This window comes from Gadus macrocephalus, chromosome 8, assembly GCF_031168955.1.
Source record: "Gadus macrocephalus chromosome 8, ASM3116895v1".
Lineage (NCBI taxonomy): Eukaryota > Metazoa > Chordata > Actinopteri > Gadiformes > Gadidae > Gadus > Gadus macrocephalus.
In genome coordinates, this window is record NC_082389.1 from 4,054,086 (window position 1) to 4,073,450 (window position 19,365).

The window sequence follows — 19,365 nt, forward strand, 5'->3', positions numbered from 1 at the left end:
CATTTTTACAGTTCGAATGGAGAATTACACTTCGAATTCGAACTTTTCACCCCACCTTCGAACGAATATTCGAACTTCGAATAAAAAGTGACAGCCCTAGTGCGTATGCGTGTGAGTGACGTCAGCGAGTGAGTGGACGAGCGAGGAGAGCGAGCGGTAGCGCGTGTGTCTAGTGAAGAAGCGAACGAGTCCGGTAGAATAAAGTACCCATCCTGTCAATAATCGGTGGCCGCTTCATTCCGACCTATAAGCAGACAAACTGCCAGTCAAATCACACAAAACCATATAGACAGGATCACACAGGCTATTTTTTTCGCGCTTGGCCCACTCATATCGCATATTTGGACTTCGACGGCTGTGGAGAAATACAATCCTCCGTAGCCACGGAGAGCTGTCATCACAGAGAGGGCATCTTGTCGCATACTTATGGCATCGATAGGAGGGGGCGCTGTCAGCAGACTATTATTTAGACAAATTATTAGCAAATTTCAATTGGACAATTTGACCAGAGAGTTAGAAAGGGCATATTGCGCTTCTGCCTTCTCACACCGCGAGACAGGTTCGTGGCTTTGAGTGTCGCGATTTCGGTTTCGATACGCGTATCGTTACAGCCCTAGTGGGCAGCTGAATCAGCTTCACGTTCCGCCCTGTACACACCCCTTTTTAACCATAAATGGTCAATGCAAATTACCTCATGAATGCGATCTGCATATAAAACAGACTCAGATGCAAGTATTATGTCTCTTCGGAAACAATGGCAGAAGTACTGAGAAAAGCAAAATATCACGGAGGTGGAAGTGGAGACACTTGTGGGTGAGATGGAGGCCCGAAAAGTAGTTTTGTTCGGCGGTCAAGGGATTGGGATCGCCAACAACAAAAAGCAGAGTGAGTGGCAACATGTTGCTGCAGCAGTGAACTCTGTCAGTAGCACGGAGCGCATGGTCCTGCATGGTCCTCCAACAGTGCCAGCAGTGCCATGGTGCAGCATTACCACGGCGCTCACCTCTGTATTCACTATTCATAGGGTTACGGTAATAAGACTGACCGAGAACACCTTGGATAATCAGTTTGTAATCACCCACGTAAAATGTTCTTGAACATAACCCCTTTTTAATGCCTGATTTGTCATGAAAAGCATCAAGAGTAACGGACAACGATTGTGATGAAGAGTGTGGCTTGGTTTTCCACACTTGGGATTTAATTGACATTTGATTATGTGTTTAAAATATTATGTTATTGACACATGTTGGACAGCTTTATTCCATGCAGTCGCGTCGTCAGTGGACAGTATGGAGTGACGGGATTAAGTATAGAGTTTTTTTTTTTAATATCTATTCTAAGGGGATGTTTCTGGAGTTATAATTGAGAAATAACGAAGTTGACTTAAATTATTCTGATTACATGGATTTAACGCATGATACGTGTAGTGTTAATGGATTTATTGGACACAGGATGTGATGTCGCCCCCTGGTGGTTAGGCGGGGGAGGTTGTAAACAAGCAGTTAAATAAAGTTGTGCTTCAAGAGCACACGCTGGAAACCTCTCTCCTCACTTATTTCCGAGTTACAACTACCTAACTCTACATGGTGTCAGAAGACTTCGGTTTCTCAGTTCGGGTGAACATGAGATTTGGTTTAGCCAAACTAACTGGAGAGAACTCACGTCAGTTTTAGTCAGTTTTGAGTTTTTTACGTTTTTAGCATAGCTAACGTTTGCGGCAGTTGGGAAACTAAAATGGAGCGCTTCCAGATTCCTCCGCCACCCAAGTTTTACTTCACGAAGCCGGAAGAGTGGCCCAAGTGGATTCGGAGGTTTGAGAGATTTCGGATTGCATCGGGTCTGGAGCTTCAGTCGGAGGCGAACCAGGTGAACACGTTAATCTATACTATGGGGGATGACGCGGAAGACATTGTCACTTCACTTCGTATGACGGGGAAAGAAGCAAGCGAGTACATCACTGTGAAGCAGAAGCTGGAGGGACATTTCGTGGTGAGAAGAAATGTTATTTTTGAGCGTGCTAAATTCAACCAGAGACAGCAGGAACAAGGGGAGACAGTGGACAGTTTTATCACTTCATTTCACTTCACTGCTTGTCAGAGCACTGTGGCTATGGGCAGCTGCATGACGAAATGATTCGGCACAGACTGGTTGTAGGCTTGCGTGATAAAAGTCTGTCGGAGAAACTTCAGTTGGACTCGGAGTTGACGCTGGAGAGAGCGGTAACCAGTACCGCGGGAAGTAGGGGTGCTGGGGGTGCTGCAGCACCCCCTGTCTGAGGCCCTGTCTTATCACAGAAAACAATCATTTCTAAAAACTCCGGCCAAAGTGGAGATTTCTGAAAACGCCGGTTATGTGTTGTCGTGTCAATGGGGAGAAACGGGATTTTAGGTTCTGAAGCGTCACATTATGCACCTGGATAAGCTTAACGTCATGTGAGCACCCGCTGTACCGTATTGGTCCGAATATAAACACAAGCCCCATTGTAAGACGACCTATATTTGGAAAAAAGATTTGAAGACCAGATCTTGTTTTTATAAATAAATAAATTGCATTCATTGAAATAATATCGATTATACAACGATCGATTTTCGACTGTGCGCGCATGCAATGGTGTAATTGAGCTGCGCTGCTATATATCTTTTTTTATCAATGTAGCGAGTTGCGAGTCTAGTGCAGGCTGTTTTTTTCCAGCACCCCCTGCTGAGAATACGTTCCCGCGGCTATGGCGGTGACGCGCGCGCATCAGAGCGACAGTGTGAAAAAGCAACAGGACCTGTTCAAGAGTAACTTCAAGGCAGAGACCACAGACGTGGACAGTGTTCAAACAAACCACAAGTTCAACATAGGCAGAGGGAGACAGCAGAAAATGCAGGTTAGAACATATGACAAAAGCAGTTATCACGCGCAGCCAGGTAACCAGACACGGTGCATGTGGTGTGGTACAACGCTAAAACACAGCAAAAACCAGTGCCCAGCTAGAGATGTAGCATGTAACCAGTGCCAGAAAAAGGGTCACTATGCAAAGGTGTGCAGATCAGGGGTCCTCAACGAAGTTAACGCAGCTGAGTCAGATGACGAGGGAATCGCTTTCCTAGGCACAGTCAGCTCAAAGGGTGAACCCTGGCTGATCAACCTTAATGTGAATGAGCTCACAGCAGTATTCAAGATAGATACGGGGGCTGATGTAACAGTGTTATCTGAAGATGAATTTAAGAAGGGGCAGTTTCCAGAGCTAGAGAGCGCAAAGAGAGTGCTGCAAGGTCCAGGTCAGACGCCCTTCACGGTGAGGGGAAAATTCACAGCTACCATAGGAACTGACAGTGGAAACACTACACAGGAAGTGTATGTAGTCCCAGGTCTGAAGTTTAGCCTGCTGGGACGTCCAGCTATTCAGGCACTTGGGCTAGTGGCTAGAGTAGACACAGTGGCACTGGATTCAGTCGAGAGAGTCAAGGAGCAGTTCCCCAAACTGTTCAAAGGGCTAGGCAAGATGGAGGGGGAATAAAAGATAGAGCTTAAAGCAGACGCCAAACCGTTCTCCATATCAACCCCACGTCGAATCCCGCTGCCTCTCATGTCTAAGGTGAAGATGGAACTCTCACATATGGAAGAGATAGGGGTGATATCAAGGGTTGAACAACCCACAGACTGGTGCGCCGGAATGGTCACTATGCCGAAGCCAGGCGAGGATGAGGTGCGCATCTGCGTTGATCTGTCGAGATTGAATGAGTCCGTCAAGAGGGAGAGACGCATGCTCCCGTCAGTCGAACAAACACTTGGACAGCTAGAGGGCGCCAAAGTATTTAAAAAAATCTATGCTAACTCAGGGTTTTGGCAAATTCCCCTTGCCAAGGAGTCCGCCCTCCTCACAACATTCCTCACTCACTTTGGGAGATTTTGCTGTAATCGCCTCTGCTTTGGCATATCCGCTGCACCTGAACATTACCAGAAAAGAATGTCCCAGATACTGGAGGACCTTGACGGCGTCCTGTGCCAAATGGACGACGTGCTTGTGTACGGAGACACACAGGCCCAGCACGCCACACGACTGCTGGCGGTGTTGGGGAGGCTGCAAGAGGCAGGCGTCACACTGAGAGGTGAGAAATGGGAATTCTCAAAAAGCCAACTTAAATTTCTCAGACAGATCATAGATGCAGCCGGCGTGAGAGCAGATCCTAACAAAGTGAGAGCAGTGACAGACATGGAGGAGCTGGACGACGTGAGCGGAGTGAGACGGTTCCTCGGAATGGTGAATCACCTGGGGAAGTACTAACCTCATCTAGCAGAGAAGACACAGCCACTCCGGGACCGGTTGAAGAAGCAGAACATGTTTCAGTGGGGGCATGATCAACAAACAGCATTCAATAACATCAAAGAGGAGCTGAGCTCACCACCAGGGCTGGCGCTCTACAACGCAAAGGTGGAGACAGTCGTCTCAGCTGACGCGTTATCGTTTGGACTAGGAGCTGTGCTACTCCAGAGACAGGAGGAGGGCCACCTCAAGCCGCATATAGCTCCAGATCACTCACAGACACTGAGAAAAGGTACGCCCAGATTGAAAAAGAGGCCTTAGCAATCACATGGGCGTGCAAGTGTTTCTCAGACTTTCTGGTGGGCATCAGGTTCCATGTGGAAACGGACCACGAGCCTCTGGTTCCGTTACTAGGTTCAAAGAGCCTGGATGAGCTCCCCCCACGCATTCAAAGACTCAGAAAGAGACTGATGACTTTCTGCTACTCCATCTCCCATGTGGCCGGCAAGAAGTTGGCCACGGCGGATGTGCTGTCTAGGGCGCCGTTGAGGGCAGCCTGAGCAGGAGAAGGAAGTCAACCTGTATGTAACCATGGTCATGTCAGTCCTCCCGGCTACAGAAAAGAGGCTACAAGAAATAAGGGAACACCAAGAACGTGATGAAATACTGAGCCAAGTGAAAAGGTACTGTAGTCAGGGCTGGCCAGACAAATCCACAATAGACAGAGCTTACCTTCCATACACACAGGTCCAGGAGGAGCTATCAGTTGAGAACGGCTTACTACTAAAAGGAAGTAGGCTAGTTATTCCCAAGCCACTACAGACAGACATACTTCAGAAACTGCACGCAGGACACCAAGGCGTAGTAAAGTGTTGTGAAAGAGCCAAACAATCTGTCTGGTGGCCGGGACTGTGTACACAGCTCCAGAAAGTGGTTGAGGGCTGCGACACATGTGCCAAGGAAAGAGTCAACCCCAGAGAGCCACTGCTTCCTACAAAGTTCCCTGACAGACCATGGGAAAAGGTGGGTGATGACTTGTTTCAGTGGAATGATAACAAGTACCTATTGGTGATAGATTATTTTTCCTGTTTCATTGAAGTAGCTAAACTGACATCAACAACCTCAGTAGCAGTAGTGGAACATTGCAAGTCCATCTTCGCCAGGCATGGTATACCGTCTGAGGTCATGACAGACAATGGACCCCAGTTTGCGTCTGAATACTTCACTAGGTTCGCTACACTGTGGGGCTTCACACACACAATGTCCAGCCCAAGATACACACCAAGGCGGAACGCGCTGTGCGTACAGTTAAAGACCTCCTCCAGAAGGAAAAATACCCTTATTTAGCCCTCATGGCTTACAGAGCCACCCCACTCGCCAATGGATACAGTCCAGCACAGCTGTCTATGGGCCGGCAGCTCAGAACAACAGTTCCGGTCACTCTGTCATCTCTGAACCCTGGCTGGACTGACATAACCAAACTCAAAAAGGAGGAGCAGATGAAGCGACAGAGATTGAGTTGGAACTAAAGACGCAGAGCTCAACATCTCACAAGTCTGGCACCAGGGAACCATGTCTGGATAAAGGATACGAAGGAGAAAGGGACAGTGATAAGACAGGCGGAAGCACCAAGGTCATACGTCATAGACACTCCCAGAGGGGTCCTGCGCCGCAATCAAAATCACCTCGTCACTACTCCAGTGGCGCCAGCAGCGCAGACCATCCTACCAGAGCCGGAGCAACCCACTGGTCAGCCAGTGACTCCAGATCAAACAGAGCGGGGCCAGGCAATCCTGAGCGTCCGGCACGCTACCCTGCAAGAGAGAGACAAACCCCAGGGTACCTGAAGGACTTTGTGGTTAAATAGCAGGTACCCCGGGTAAGACTGGGTGGTTTCTACGGGGCAGAATAAACCCCAACACTCAGTAGGAGGTTTGGGCAGTCTACCCCACCTTCTTAGTTCAGTTTTGCCAATAAATGTTCACATGCTTATTGTTCATGAAACATAGTCTGTTTAATAACTTTACAGGAATATTCGAGACTGGGAACAGTTAAACTTTTCATTATAGTCTGTTACAGTTTAGTGTTGTTAGTCAGATATCAGTACAACTGATCCTAGAAAGGGGGATGTAGTGTTAATGGATTTATTGGACACAGGATGTGATGTCGCCCCCTGGTGGTTAGGCGGTGGAGGTTGTAAACAAGCAGTTGAATAATGTCGTGCTTCAAGAGCACACGCTGGAAACCTCTCTCCTCACTTATTTCCAAGTTACAACTACCTAACTCTACAATACGGGTTGAAATTAAATGTATGAAGGGCGATGATAAAACATAATCGTTCTTCTCACTCTACAATTCTTCTGTCTGACTTCAGTTCACCACCACACCAATTCTCCTTTTCCTCCAAACCATGCGTACGCATGGGTCAGAGTTTGCTTAGGGCTGCACACATTCTCCCGTCAAGTTGTTTTTTTTATAGATCACAACCTTGGCGTGGAAAGTCACGTACGCCAATTTCAGCCCCGTTTTGTGCGTACGCAACTGTTATAAATGAGACCCCTGTTCCGTATGTGTGGTGTATTCAAGTACCTACAAGAAATCCACCGTCACCTCCGTCTCCGTAAATATACTTATAACAAATAGTTATCCTTATAAGCATGTAGGCCTACGGTGCCGGGGTTTGGCAGACACCCTTCACAGGTGTGGTGAAATACCTGTAACTAATCAACTTTAAGTTTCTGAACATTGAAGAAAATTTTGCAATAAACGCAGAGGTAGATGACAAATAAAAGACTCTAAATTTGTCTTTTTCAACTTGTATAAAATCTATGAAGACCGAAGCGATTCAACAGGACATGAGACTGCTGCTAGGCTATATAGGCCTACAATAGCTACACTATATAACTACTCATTATAGGGCCATAATATTCATATGTCCGTTACGTAGATAATAATAATAATCCAGGCATTGTTCAGGCGGTTATGGTTGACTGCGGCAACTATAACCGAGGCATATGTGCTCATTATACCACTGTGAAGCCGGTCGCCGGCCCTCTGCTGCGCGTCGGGGCCGGACAACGCCCCTTAACAGTGGTATAATGAGCACATACCACAGCCTGTCGTGATCTAATGTTTTAATATTGGTTAATTTATCCTTTGCAGGATTCCACTTCGGTTCAGTTCAAACATGGTCATGAAACCACCAGCAGGGGGCGACAACAGTCAGAGAGGGGTTTATTGTTAGCTTTGTATAAACACAGACATTGACATTTACATTGCATTCGAGTAAAACAGCTGTTGTGAGTGTAATGTCATAGATGCTTAATATTGCAGAGGCCAAAACAGATGAAACTCCTGTTGAATCCCTTAACTATGACCGACCTCTTAACTATCATTCTAATATGTGTTTATATTTATAACAGAAATGTAAGAAAGCATATGGATTAATACGAATATTCACATGAACAACAAGGTGTACGATTTCACTGATTTCACTACCAGCTTCATTAATGTGGTCATCACAGGTTCTGAGTCGTATGCCGGCTTCGAAACGGTATGAGTTTCCAGGAGGTTTGGAGGTTCAGACCTTAAGCTCAGAGGAAAGTGCTTTGAACACTCCGTTGGGTCGGAGTTTTCGCTCGAGGTTCGTGCGGATGTAGAGAGCTACCCGAGTCCACCGAGTTTATGCCACAACAATGGCTGCCCATTTCATTTATAGACTAAAGTGAACTTACAGCTAGCACTAAGAGGCAAACTTAACAACCATTTTAACATTTGCATTACTATACATTATAGATTACAATTATAAACATCACCTGATAAATTGTCACTCATGCTCAACAATCGCAGCCTGCAGGCAGTTCTAATAACTGATTCATCTGATTCAGCAAAGAAGCGCAAAGAGGTCCCTGCGGGCATCCATGCTTGTAGTTGTTATGAGTCTTGTCTCCAGAACGATCTGTTTTCAGGTTTTATGTCATAGCCTAAGAACTTCTGAGGGGTGTTTCCTGAACTCTTATTTCGAAAGAAGGGAAAGTTTACGCAAAGACACGTAAGAGCTTCCGAACCTCCGAGTTGTTTTTAAGGCGGCATTAAGCTGATCCCTCAGTTATTGAGGCAGAAAACTATCAAAAATGGTTTATTAGGCCTATAACAAATCATTGAAATCAAATGGGTTTCTCTGTCATAACCGCATAGGGACCAATGACCAAAACAACTCAAACTTTAACAAGCACATTAAAGACTTACTAGCCAAACTCCTGGTAGCTTATTCGCTATTTACACTGGTGGTAAAACATTACCGTTGTTCAGAAATCTTCCTCTTCCTTTTGTTATGTGATGTAAGTACAGCAGGTAGTACTACAGATGTGTTAAATCAGGTGGATTTTAGCATGGATTTGCTGTAATACTTTATATAGTCTTTATCTGTGGGAGCTGTGGTGGTAACGGCTACGGCGCTAACTGACTGGAACGTCCTCACGTGAGCTCCAACAGAAAGAGGGCTGTGATTGGCTCACATATCTCCCCCTGTTCAAGACACGGCAGTTGCTCCGTCGGCCAATTAGGTTGCTGCTGAAAACCAACAGAGCATCTAGTTAAAATCCTTGTTAATAAAAGTGTGTTTAGCCTCATTTCAATAACATTTCATTTTTGTTATGTTTGCAGTGAAACTATGTCCGAAAACAATAACTTATTAAAGGGATATTCTTTTGAAACAGGTACTATGGCAGCTCTGTTCAAAGTATTTCTGCTAATAAACATTCCACACTTTACTGTATTTGTTTTAATGCCAAAAGCAATGGAAGCACTTTTCTGAGTGTGTCTCGCCTCTGTGATGACATTTGAGGGAAACTGGTCATCAGGGCGGGTTAGAATGTAGAAGGTGTGGGGTTGTTCGTATGGTTGAGGATGACGTGCATCATCCTGCCACAACAGCGTCAATACCCACTTCTCCTTTGTGTCATCAGTGACATTTTTGTCAATTGTGTTAATTAGTGATTCTGTTCATCTATGTTCCATTATTTTAATATACAGGATTCACACATCAGGATAATTAGCCTGGTTTACTTTGCAACATGTTCACTTTTTACAATCCGATATCCTGTAGTGTGGGGGAAACCCCAATGAAAGCCGTGGACGCAGACAATCGATAGCCATTTGGGAGCCGGACATAACGTACTTAGGGCTACCAACGATTCATCAAATCACCATAACTGAAGCCATGGCGGAAGTGGGTTGGTCGTCTGAAATTGAGGAACAGCTTGTAAAATTGTCAGAAAAAAAGATAAATGAAGCTAGCATAGCATGTTCCTGCTGACCGTCTTCCGCTATTTTTGTTTTATTATTTTATTTATGTATTTATTTTTATATTGTCTCTTGGGTACCCAGCATAAGTTCCCTAGTTTCGACTCATTTAGGTCGGTTTCCATCAGATTGTTTTCATGAAGTCAAGTGTACTTTTAACCTACCCTGACAACAGGGGTCATATTGGTTGACTTGTTTTCTCTTCCCACATAGAGTGTGGCACTTAGTGAAACAATCATGAAACCTTTGCTTTTCAAGAAAACACTTATTTCACCATCTTTGACCTACCAGCGAGAAGGGGAGGGGCTCTTTCTGGAAGTGGGCGTGGCAGCCTTCTGCCTTGCAGCGGCCGACAGACCAGAATACGGCAAACAGGAGCGCCGCCATGACTACCACCGTTACCATGGCAGCTGTGGGCTTCTTCCATGGCTCCTCATGATCTAGCAGGGGTCATGTGGCAAATTTGTGTTAAAATGTATTACAGTCTGTTCACAAGGTTTCATGCGTGAGTATTTGTGAGTGTGCCTGTGTGTGTGTGTGTGTGTGTGTGTGTGTGTGTGTGTGTGTGTGTGTGTGTTTGTGTGTTTGTGTGACAGTGTGTCCGTTTGCATGTGTATGTTTCTCTTGTTGAATGTGCAGGTTGGTGTGTGTGCGTGTGTGTGTGACAGTGTTTGTGTGTCTGTGTGTGTCCGTTTGTGTGTGTTCTTGGATGTGCAGGTTGGTTTGTGCGTGTGTGTAACAGTGTTTGTGTGTGAGTGTGTGTGGGTGTATGTGTGTGTGTGTGTGTATGTGTGTGTGTGTGTGAGCGTGTGTGTGTGTGTGTGAGAGTGTGTGTTTGTGTGAGTGTGTGTGTGTGTGTGTGAGTGTGTGTGTGTGTGTGAGTGTGTGAGTGTGTGTGTGTGTGTGTGTGTGAGTGTGTGAGTGTGTGTGTGTGTGTGTGTGTGTGTGTGTGAGTGTGTGAGTGTGTGTGTGTGTGTGTGTGTGTGTGTGAGCGAGCGTGTATCTTACCCCTGATGGTTACACAGTGTGTGTCCGTGGGGGCGCTGCCCGGCCGTCCGTCCAGGTAGGTGCACGCCCGGACGCAGTACATCGCTCCCTCCTGCAGGCCGGTGAACAGCATGGGGGTCTGCTCCAGCCGGACCGTGGAAGCCTGGGTTGGAGAGAACGCTCAGTGAGCACGGGGTACGTGTTGTCATGAACTGGGCCTCGGGGACTTTGGCCCCCCGGGATGACATCAGGATTGTCCTGGAAATTTTGGAGGTTGTGCGCTAAGCGGGCACATGCGCATCAGTTGGAATAATAACATTCACATTAAAAAAAACTGTCTGTCGGTACAGGACGAATGTTCAGAGAACCAAGTACCAAGCACTAATAAGCATTAGGTTAATGTAACAAAGATAGCTATGATAAGATGCTACACAATGATAATTACTATTTTTGAGTGCCATGTCACCCTGTCTCACCCTGTCACCCTCACCTCACTCGTCCTGTCAACTTCACCCTGTCACCCCCACCTCACGCTCGCATCCTGTCTGCCTCACCCTGTCACCCTCACCTTGTCACCCTTACCTCACGCTCTCGTCCTGTCACCCTCACCCTGTCGGCCTCACCCTGTCACCCTCACCCTGTCTGCCTCACCTCACGCTCTCACCCTGTCACCCTAACCTCACACTCTCACCCTGTCACCCTCAGCCGTCACCCTCACCCTCTCACCCTCACCTCACGCTCTTGTCCTGTCACTCTCACCTCACGCTCTCGTCCTGTCACTCTCACCTCACACTCTCACCCTGTCAGCCTCACCCGTCACCCTCACCCTGTCACCCTCACCTCACGCTCTCAACCTGTCACCCTCACCTCACACTCTCACCCTGTCACCCTCAGCCGTCACCCTCACCCTGTCACCCTCAACTCAGGCTCTCGTCCTGTCATTCTCACCCTGTCACCCTCATGTTCTCACCCTGTCACCCTCACCCTGTCACCCTCACCTCACGCTCTCACCCTGTCACCCTCACCTCCTGCTCTTGTCCTTGTCTCCAGAGGGTGATGCCCACGCTGGCCGTCAGTGGGAGACGTTCAAACGAGACGCGCACTCCGTCTCCCATCGCCTCCACCGCCATCTCCAGGGGACGCAGCAACGCTGCGGACCACCCACCATAACATCAGGAGCACCACCCACCATTACATCAGGAGCACCGCCCACCATTACATCAGGAGCACCACCCACCATTACATCAGGAGCACCACCCACCATTACATCAGGAGCACCGCCCACCATTGCATCTGGAGCACCACCCACCATTGCATCTGGAGCACCAGCCACCATTACATCAGGAGCACCACCCACCATTACATCAGGAGCACCACCCACCATTACACCAGGAGCACCACCCACCATTACATCAGGAGCACCACCCACCAGGAGCACCACCCACCATTACATCAGGAGCACCGCCCACCATTGCATCTGGAGCACCACCCACCATTACACCAGGAGACGGCAGGACCACCAAACACCACCCGCACCACCTACAATAACATCAGGAGAGCTCCTGAAAGGCGCTCAACTGTCAGAGCATGGCGTCACAGTGCCAGAGTTTGGGGTTCGATTCCATCTGGACTGTGGGGATCAAACTCCAGCACTGGCGAATCTTACGGGATTGCACGACGGTTTTAATGGAGGTCCCCACCTCATGTTATATGTTCTTATATTAATAATAAATCTAATTGTTATAATAAATGTTATTATTATACATGCTGCTTATATTAAATGTATATTATATGGGAGCATGGACCGTCACACAGCCAAAGTCAGCCACTCTGAGATCTCGGAAGAGTTACCCCGAGACGCTGAGAAACAGGAAGACTTCTGAAACTCAGGGACAGGAACTGGTTTGGCTGAGAGGAAGTGAGGTTCTGCAGGTCAATGTCTCTCATCCCTCATCATCGTTCACATTTTTTAAAAGTCTCTCAAAATGTAAATTTCATCACAAGAGTTACAAACACAAGCGAACGCCAAGGGTAAGAACCTAAAGAAGGCGGAGTGGGATATTGAGCGTGCATCAGGGCATTGTTAATCCGGCTAAAGCTCTCACTCACTCTCTCTCCGGTTGAACAGCGCGTTGAGGCGCGTCCAGGGCGCCACCTGCTGGCCGCACTCGGCTCTGACGCGGACGCCGTAGTCCGAGTCGGAGCCGAGGTCGGGGGTCAGGTCGCAGTGCGTGCGGGGGGTCCGCCTGCACTTGGGGGAGTCAAGCCACTTGTCGTTTAAAATAGTCCGCTCAAATTCCCTGCAGAAGAAGAGGAGGAGGATGAAGGAGTGTGTATAGTGAGCACCGCTCCGCTCAAAGCGATCGGTTGGACGACTCACCCCTGGAACTGCACGGTGTACAAGGCTGCAGTCCAGCAGAACGCATCTAGGGGGCGCCAGGTGAGCGTGTGTCGCATGTTTACAGAGTCAATGGAGACGTCCTGAAGGGCTGGCAACGGCCATGGGTCTGTCGAAACACACGTCAAATCAAGCGAATTAACCTCTCACCTGTCAGACAACATACCAACCGGTTGTACCTCTGTTCAGCCATTCGTCTACGTTCTACAGCCAGCCTGTATTCATATAGGCCAGCGTATGTGGCTTCATAAGCTCAACTCAAAACGTAGGCCTACTGCTTAATAATAATAATAATAATAATAATAATAATAATAATAATAATAATAATAATAATAATAATAATAATAATAGTAGGCCTAATAATAATAATAATAATAAAAATAAAAATAAAAATAATAATAATAATAATAATAATAGGCTGTTATAAGCTTGTATCTAGTGGTCTATATTAAACGTCTATATTCCTACGAAGAGGAGGCTAAGTCAGCCTCTTCTATCAGAGTTCTATTTATCAGAGTTCATTGAGTGTATTTTGTGTATCTTGGGTCGTTTTGAGTGTGATTGGGTGTGTGAGAGTGAGTGAGTGTGTGAGAGTGAGTGAGTGAGTAAGTGAGTGTCTGAGAGTTAGTGAGTCATATAGGCTAGTAGTTAACTCGTGAGTTTACGTGGCGTTTGTGCAGCACGCTTGCCGGGATGCAAAATAGGAAAGGACACGAATAGAGGTCGACAATCACGATTCACACATTAACCTCTGCTGACATGGATAGGCCTACTCTGTAAGACCACAACAACATTAATGAGAGGAGGACGCAGAGAAAGAGACTAATAACAGAGGAAAATAACCGAGAGAATAACGAAGACAAAGGAAATAATACGTAAATGGAGAAAATAATGCGATAACAAGGGAAAGAATTGACAAAAGGAGGGAAGGAGAAAAGCGGCATGCCTACTTACGGTGTGGCAGGCAGAGGACGAGGGACAGGGGGAGGAACGGGAGGCAGAACCACCGCATGACCCCCCGCAGGGGGGCGGGAGGGAGAGGGGGTCCCGGCCGGGGCCGTCCACGTGAGATTTAAGAAAGGAAACTAAAAATATTTAGAGCTCCACGAAGCCACGAGCCTGTAGTTGAAGTCAAATAACCTAAAGTAAAAGCATCAACGACCCAACACCACGTAAATGCCAAACAAATCATTCGAAAAAAATGCTATTGATGCCGTGACGTAAGCCGGTCGAGCCGGTCGGATGTGCTCTCGTGCGGTGAGCTCCTGGAATTTAAATTACATATTTGAAATCGTCTCATTGGCCAATGTTTGGTTAGATATGCCATTAGGCCTATGCCATTTGTCATAGGGTACGCCCATATAAATACAGAGTTGCTGTTATCGATCGCCATTGATCCGCTGCTAAGTTTATCCTATACACTCGTTCTAGACCTAATATTTATATTGCGTGTGTGTGTGTGTGTGTGTGTGTGTGTGTGTGTGTGTGTGTGTGTGTGTGTGTGTGTGTGTGTGTGTGTGTGTGTGTGTGTGTGTGTGTGCATAGGAAGCATCTTTTTATTTGATGTAAACCCACTTATAGCTCTTTTTTTATTTATTTCTATAAAACATAGAAATAATCGTATAGTATAGGGCGACGCATAGTTAATTCAGAAAGTGTCACTTAAAATTTGAATTCGTGAGTAAGATAAACATTGCCACTCGAGACAAAACTGAGGATGTCTGTTAAGCTAAGCTAATAGTGTGTGTGTGTGTGTGTGTGTGTGTGTGTGTGTGTGTGTGTGTGTGTGTGTGTGTGTGTGTGTGTGTGTGTGTGCTATAAATAATAGCGATAACGGCGGTCCTCACAGGAATAATGATTGACAGACACATCCTTAACGGACTGGATGATCAAATAATTTAAAGATTATGCAAAGAAAGGATGGACTGATAAATAATAGCTGGACACACAGACAAATAGACAGCCGTTAACTTGTGTTACCCTGTGTGAATTTATTTTCTGTTTTGTAAAATATTGTATTGTATTGTATTGTATTGTATTGTGTTGAACTGTCACAGTGTATTGTTCGTCAAAGTGATTTCCCTTAAAACTTGAAACCAAACTTGATCAGTGATCTATTGAAGGCTTTTTATTGATTGGAATATTATTGAAGTTAAATATGAAGGTAGACTAGTTCTGCGTGTCTGCCACCTTCTGTTTCAATACGTCAGTTTTCAACTTTACAGAGCGAGAGAGAGAAAATGGACTTTGGACAATGATATTCTACTCATTAACTTATCGGCTGCCATAAAACACGACAAAAAGCCATAAACCTCAGGCCTGCTCTTTGTGTTTTCAGCTCCAAACGTTGTACCCCGAGACGCTGAGAAACAGGAAGGCTCCTGAAACTCAGGGACAGGAACTGGTTTGGCTGAGAGGAAGTGAGGTTCTGCAGGTCAATGTCTCTCATCCCTCATCATCGTTCACATCTTTTAAAAGTCTCTCAAAATGTAAATTTCATCACAATTTCATCAGAAATCATCACTTTGCCGTTGACGACTTCTGCCCGTTTTTTCCTCTCGTGCGCGCTTGAAAACACATGAACGTGTGTCCAGTGTTGTGGTCGTTTGGACAGAATGTGTTCTCGCCCCCCCCCCTGCGGTGTGCTGCTGGTCCAGAACCAGAACTCCCGGGCCGCGGCAGGCCTGCGGCATGAACCCCCATAGGGTTAGACTCCTAGCTAGGTCTGGATGTAGAGTAGAGGAGAGTAGAGTTCCGATACCGATACCAGAATCGGAAATCCCTCCGATGCTGCCTAAAATGCAGTAGCCTATCGGGTATCGGCATCACAACCACCACAGTGTTATGCTGCGTTCGTTAATGGTAGGAGGTCGAAAGTCGGATAAATACTCCAGTTCAGGAGTCTGAATCGGTATTGGGAGGGAAAAAAATGGTATTGGACCATCTCTAATGTAGAGCGTATGGGCAGAAATCCTGGAGATACACGGAGGGCGATGAAAGGCGGTTGTATTCAATTTGGAAAGGGAATAGCACCCCAAACCCTGGCCGTAGTCCCGGCCGGCCCGTTTCCCCGGGCGAGATGAGGGGGGCACCTTCGCGCTCGGCTTCTTCGAAGTACTTCAAGTGCTACGCTTTCCAATGGCAGAAAGCACCACTCCACACGAGAAAACGTACACCTGCCCACGCACGCACGCACGTATGGACACACACACACGCACACACATACACATATACACACGCACGCCCACACACACAAACACACACACACAGTATGTCCCTGAAACAGTTGAGGTCTCTGAGAGTCGACGGCACATGATACCCGACGGTCAATACCGAGGTGAGGTTAGGACTCATCATCATCATCATCATCATCGTCATCAGCCTTGTCATGAGCTCATGGTAGTCGTGATCAATGATGGGAAGGTTGGGGGAGAGGACGGTAGGGCCCTAGAAGGAGTAGCCCCTGGGTGTTTATGGCCCCTGGCCGGGTCTGAAGTCCACTCGGCGTGACTGCCGCTATAAAAGACGTTGGCGAGGGCTAAGCGATACTCTCCTGGCCCAACTGACACCACGCCACACCCTAACCCTCCACCTCCGCACGCCGCTACACCCGCCTACACCTGGACCTTTGGAACCCTATTATCTGAGAACGCTCGTCTCCCTCGTGGCCACTCTCTCTCGACTCGCCTTACCGCCCGTTTGACTCCCGTCTGATCCGCTAGCGTCTGTCTCTGAGCCCTGCGTCCGCGATGTCCACCGCCGTGGAGGCCGTCGGCTTCGTGCTGTGCATCATCAGCTGGCTGATCACCGGCACCGCGCTGGGCAACGACTACTGGAAGGTGTCCACTGTGGCCGGCAACATCATCACCTCGGTGCGGCAGTACGAGAACCTCTGGCACTCGTGTACCGAGACCAGCACGGGCATCGCCCAGTGCCAAGACTTTGAGTCCCTTCTGGGCCTCCCAGGTAGGAGCCCGCCTGAGGCCGCTGTAATCCTGTCAGTATAAGGGCTACTAAAGTACTTATACGAGGGCTATTGAAAGCATGTACTTGTTTAGAATACTGTACTAAAATAACTATTTTTGTTTTAAGTGTGTGAAAAAGGTTAAGTTGATTTTAAGTTGAACAAAAGTCAGTTATATTGAACTTAAATTTAAAATCAACTTAACCTTTTTCATACACTTAAAACAAAAATAGTTCTTTGAATACAGCATTTTAAACAACTTTATTATCAACTGGTGGAAAGATTTGAACGATACCATTAACAAAATGGCTGCTGAGGTTGACTACATCAAAAATGTATTAGTCGAAGTGGTTCAAAAGAACGTCTGTCCGTCATATTTTATTTAAGTGCAATAATTCAAGAAATAATCAACTGAGTCGAAATTCTACCAGAATTGACTGTGTTGAAATAGGGTCAGTATGTCAGGATTCCGTATTTTTCTTATGGTGCGAACATTTATTGCCACGTTTTACCGCCAATAAAACCAATCGTCTATCTGTCCAAATCAGTACAGTAAACTCTCAGGATATATCCTTAACATAAATTCTCAAACCGATTTATGATACACAGAAGTTGACCTCATCATCAAAAACCAGAGTTATAATTTCTTGAAGAATCCATTTTTAGCGTCGTCTTCAACAGCAAAATGGAGGGAAACGCCCAAACAGATGGACAGCTTTTTGTTTGTGTAGAGTGTTCTAGGGTTGCAAAAACAGTCACACATTCATAACAAGCATTTTAATATACAGTCCTCAAAATGGGACATAATGTCTTCTAATTTGACAAAGTAAAATACTTAGTTTTGAGGGTTTTTATCGATTTAATTGTTTCCAATGTAACTAATTTTAGTTCTCATTTTAGAATCTATAATATCTTATCTTAAAAGGTGTGTTTGATAACGATGCAACTCACCTGGTGAAGTGAAGGTTAAATAAATCAATCAGAAATAATTATCCAACCAAACAAACTATTCCTTTAACTTCCATCGCATTTTGTATTTCTAAACATATTCTTCAACCGTTCCATTTCATGTACAATAATCAATCAATAACTCAATAGACCTCATTCACCAAGCAGCCATCTTGGTAATTTGGGCGGGGAAATCTTCTAGAAACTTTCGGGATACCATGACGACTCAAAAGAAATGTGTCCTAAATTGAACTTCGGTGGTGAAATGGAATTCAGAATAATGCGTATCAGTTGTCATGGTCTCTGAAGATTAAAGAACAGCTTCCAATATGTCTGTTAGGCGTATAAGGTCTGTTGCATCTCGTCCGTAATAACCACAGGGGACATTTTCAGGTAGTCCTGGCACAGCCTGACTCTGATGTCATAAAGGCTCAACCACGTCTCTCACGTCACACTACCTAGAAAGAGTCAGGACACATTTTGGTCTCTGCCCACGACACACACCCGAGAGAGACAATAGTGGGAGTGTGAAACCTGTATGATAGACGGATCAGCCTACCAGCCTACACAGTGCACTGCGCTAACTGGATGCTAATGGCTATACAACATCACCCCTTGTGGTGGCAAGCTAGGCGACCCCTTAGGTGTCATGATTGGAAGAGGAAGAGATTTGAATATGCGGGAGATACCATGTGGGCAGTACATAATGTGCGTGTGTGTGTGTGTGTGTGTGCTGCTGTGTGCGCGTGTGTGTCTGTGTTTGTTTGTGTCTGTGTGTGTGTGTGTCTGTGTGGTGCGTGTGTGTTTTTATGTGTCTTTGTCTGTGTGTGTGTGTGTGTGTGTGCGTGTTTGTGCAAGCGTGTGTGTGTGTGTGCGTGTGTGTACGGTGTGTCTTTGTATGTGTCTTTGTGTGTGCGTGTGTGTGTGTGTGTGTGTGTGTGTGCATGTGCTTGTGTGCATGCTTGTGTGTGTGTGTGTGTGTATGTGTGTGTGTGTGTGGCGCGTGTGTGTGTGTGCAGGCTACGTGCAGGCCTGTCGCGGCCTGATGATCGTGGCTCTGCTGATGGGGCTCGCCTGCCTGGTGATCGCCCTGCTGGGCGTTAAGTGCATCAAGATAGGCTCCGCCTCCGAGTCGTCCAAGGCCAAGTTGGTCATCGCCGGGGGCATCGTGTCTGCTCTGGCTGGTAGGTCCTCCGTAAGACACATCTGGACATGTATATAACACTGTATACAACACTGTATACAACAATGTATACAAGACTGTAAACCACACTGTAAACCAAACTGTACCACACTGTATACAACACTGTATACAACACTGTATACCCCACTGTAAACCACACTGTAAACCACACTGTAACCACACTGTAAACCACACTGTAAACCACACTGTAACCACACTGTAACCACACTGTAACCACACTGTAAACCACACTGTAAACCACACTGTAACCACACTGTAACCACACTGTAAACCACACTGTAAACCACACTGTAACCACACTATAAACC

General features: G+C 46.5%; 3 protein-coding genes across 5 annotated transcripts in view; 2 read left to right on the forward strand and 1 right to left on the reverse strand.

Moving 5' to 3' along the window:
- wdr33 (WD repeat domain 33) overlaps window positions 1-19,365 on the forward strand; it is a 373,687-nt gene that overhangs the window by 280,389 nt on the left and 73,933 nt on the right. The gene's annotated exons all lie outside the window — the stretch shown is intronic.
- On the reverse strand, window positions 7,388-14,169 carry crfb16 (cytokine receptor family member B16). 2 transcript variants are annotated; one of them, XM_060058098.1, is made up of 7 exons: window positions 13,896-14,169; window positions 12,924-13,050; window positions 12,653-12,843; window positions 11,569-11,693; window positions 10,565-10,706; window positions 9,845-9,996; window positions 7,388-8,821 (listed from the first exon to the last, which is right to left on the reverse strand). In XM_060058098.1, exons 1-7 carry the CDS (start codon window positions 13,951-13,953, stop codon window positions 8,729-8,731), a joined length of 888 nt encoding a protein of 295 aa, XP_059914081.1. In that variant the 5' UTR covers window positions 13,954-14,169; the 3' UTR covers window positions 7,388-8,728. The 2 variants fall into 2 exon arrangements, with proteins under 2 accessions (XP_059914081.1, XP_059914080.1); XM_060058097.1 differs by having other exon boundaries at window positions 7,388-8,824; window positions 13,896-14,165.
- Window positions 16,472-19,365, forward strand: part of cldn15la (claudin 15-like a) — a 5,346-nt gene continuing 2,452 nt past the window's right edge. Inside the window, exons 1-2 of the mRNA XM_060058099.1 lie at window positions 16,472-16,907; window positions 18,873-19,037. Of these exons, the coding sequence (XP_059914082.1) occupies window positions 16,691-16,907; window positions 18,873-19,037 (382 nt within the window). The 5' untranslated portion in view covers window positions 16,472-16,690. The remainder of the gene's footprint in view (window positions 16,908-18,872; window positions 19,038-19,365) is intronic.

Coding starts and splice junctions, on each gene's coding strand:
- crfb16 (XM_060058097.1), bottom strand. CDS start 13,953: ATGCGGTGGTTCTGCCTCCCGTTCCTCCCCCTGTCCCTCGTCCTCTGC. Junction 11,694..12,652: donor GCTGTTCAACCGGAGAGAGA/GTGAGTGAGAGC, acceptor GGTGGTCCGCAG/CGTTGCTGCGTCCCCTGGAG. Junction 9,997..10,564: donor ACACTGTGTAACCATCAGGG/GTAAGATACACG, acceptor GACCCCTGCTAG/ATCATGAGGAGCCATGGAAG.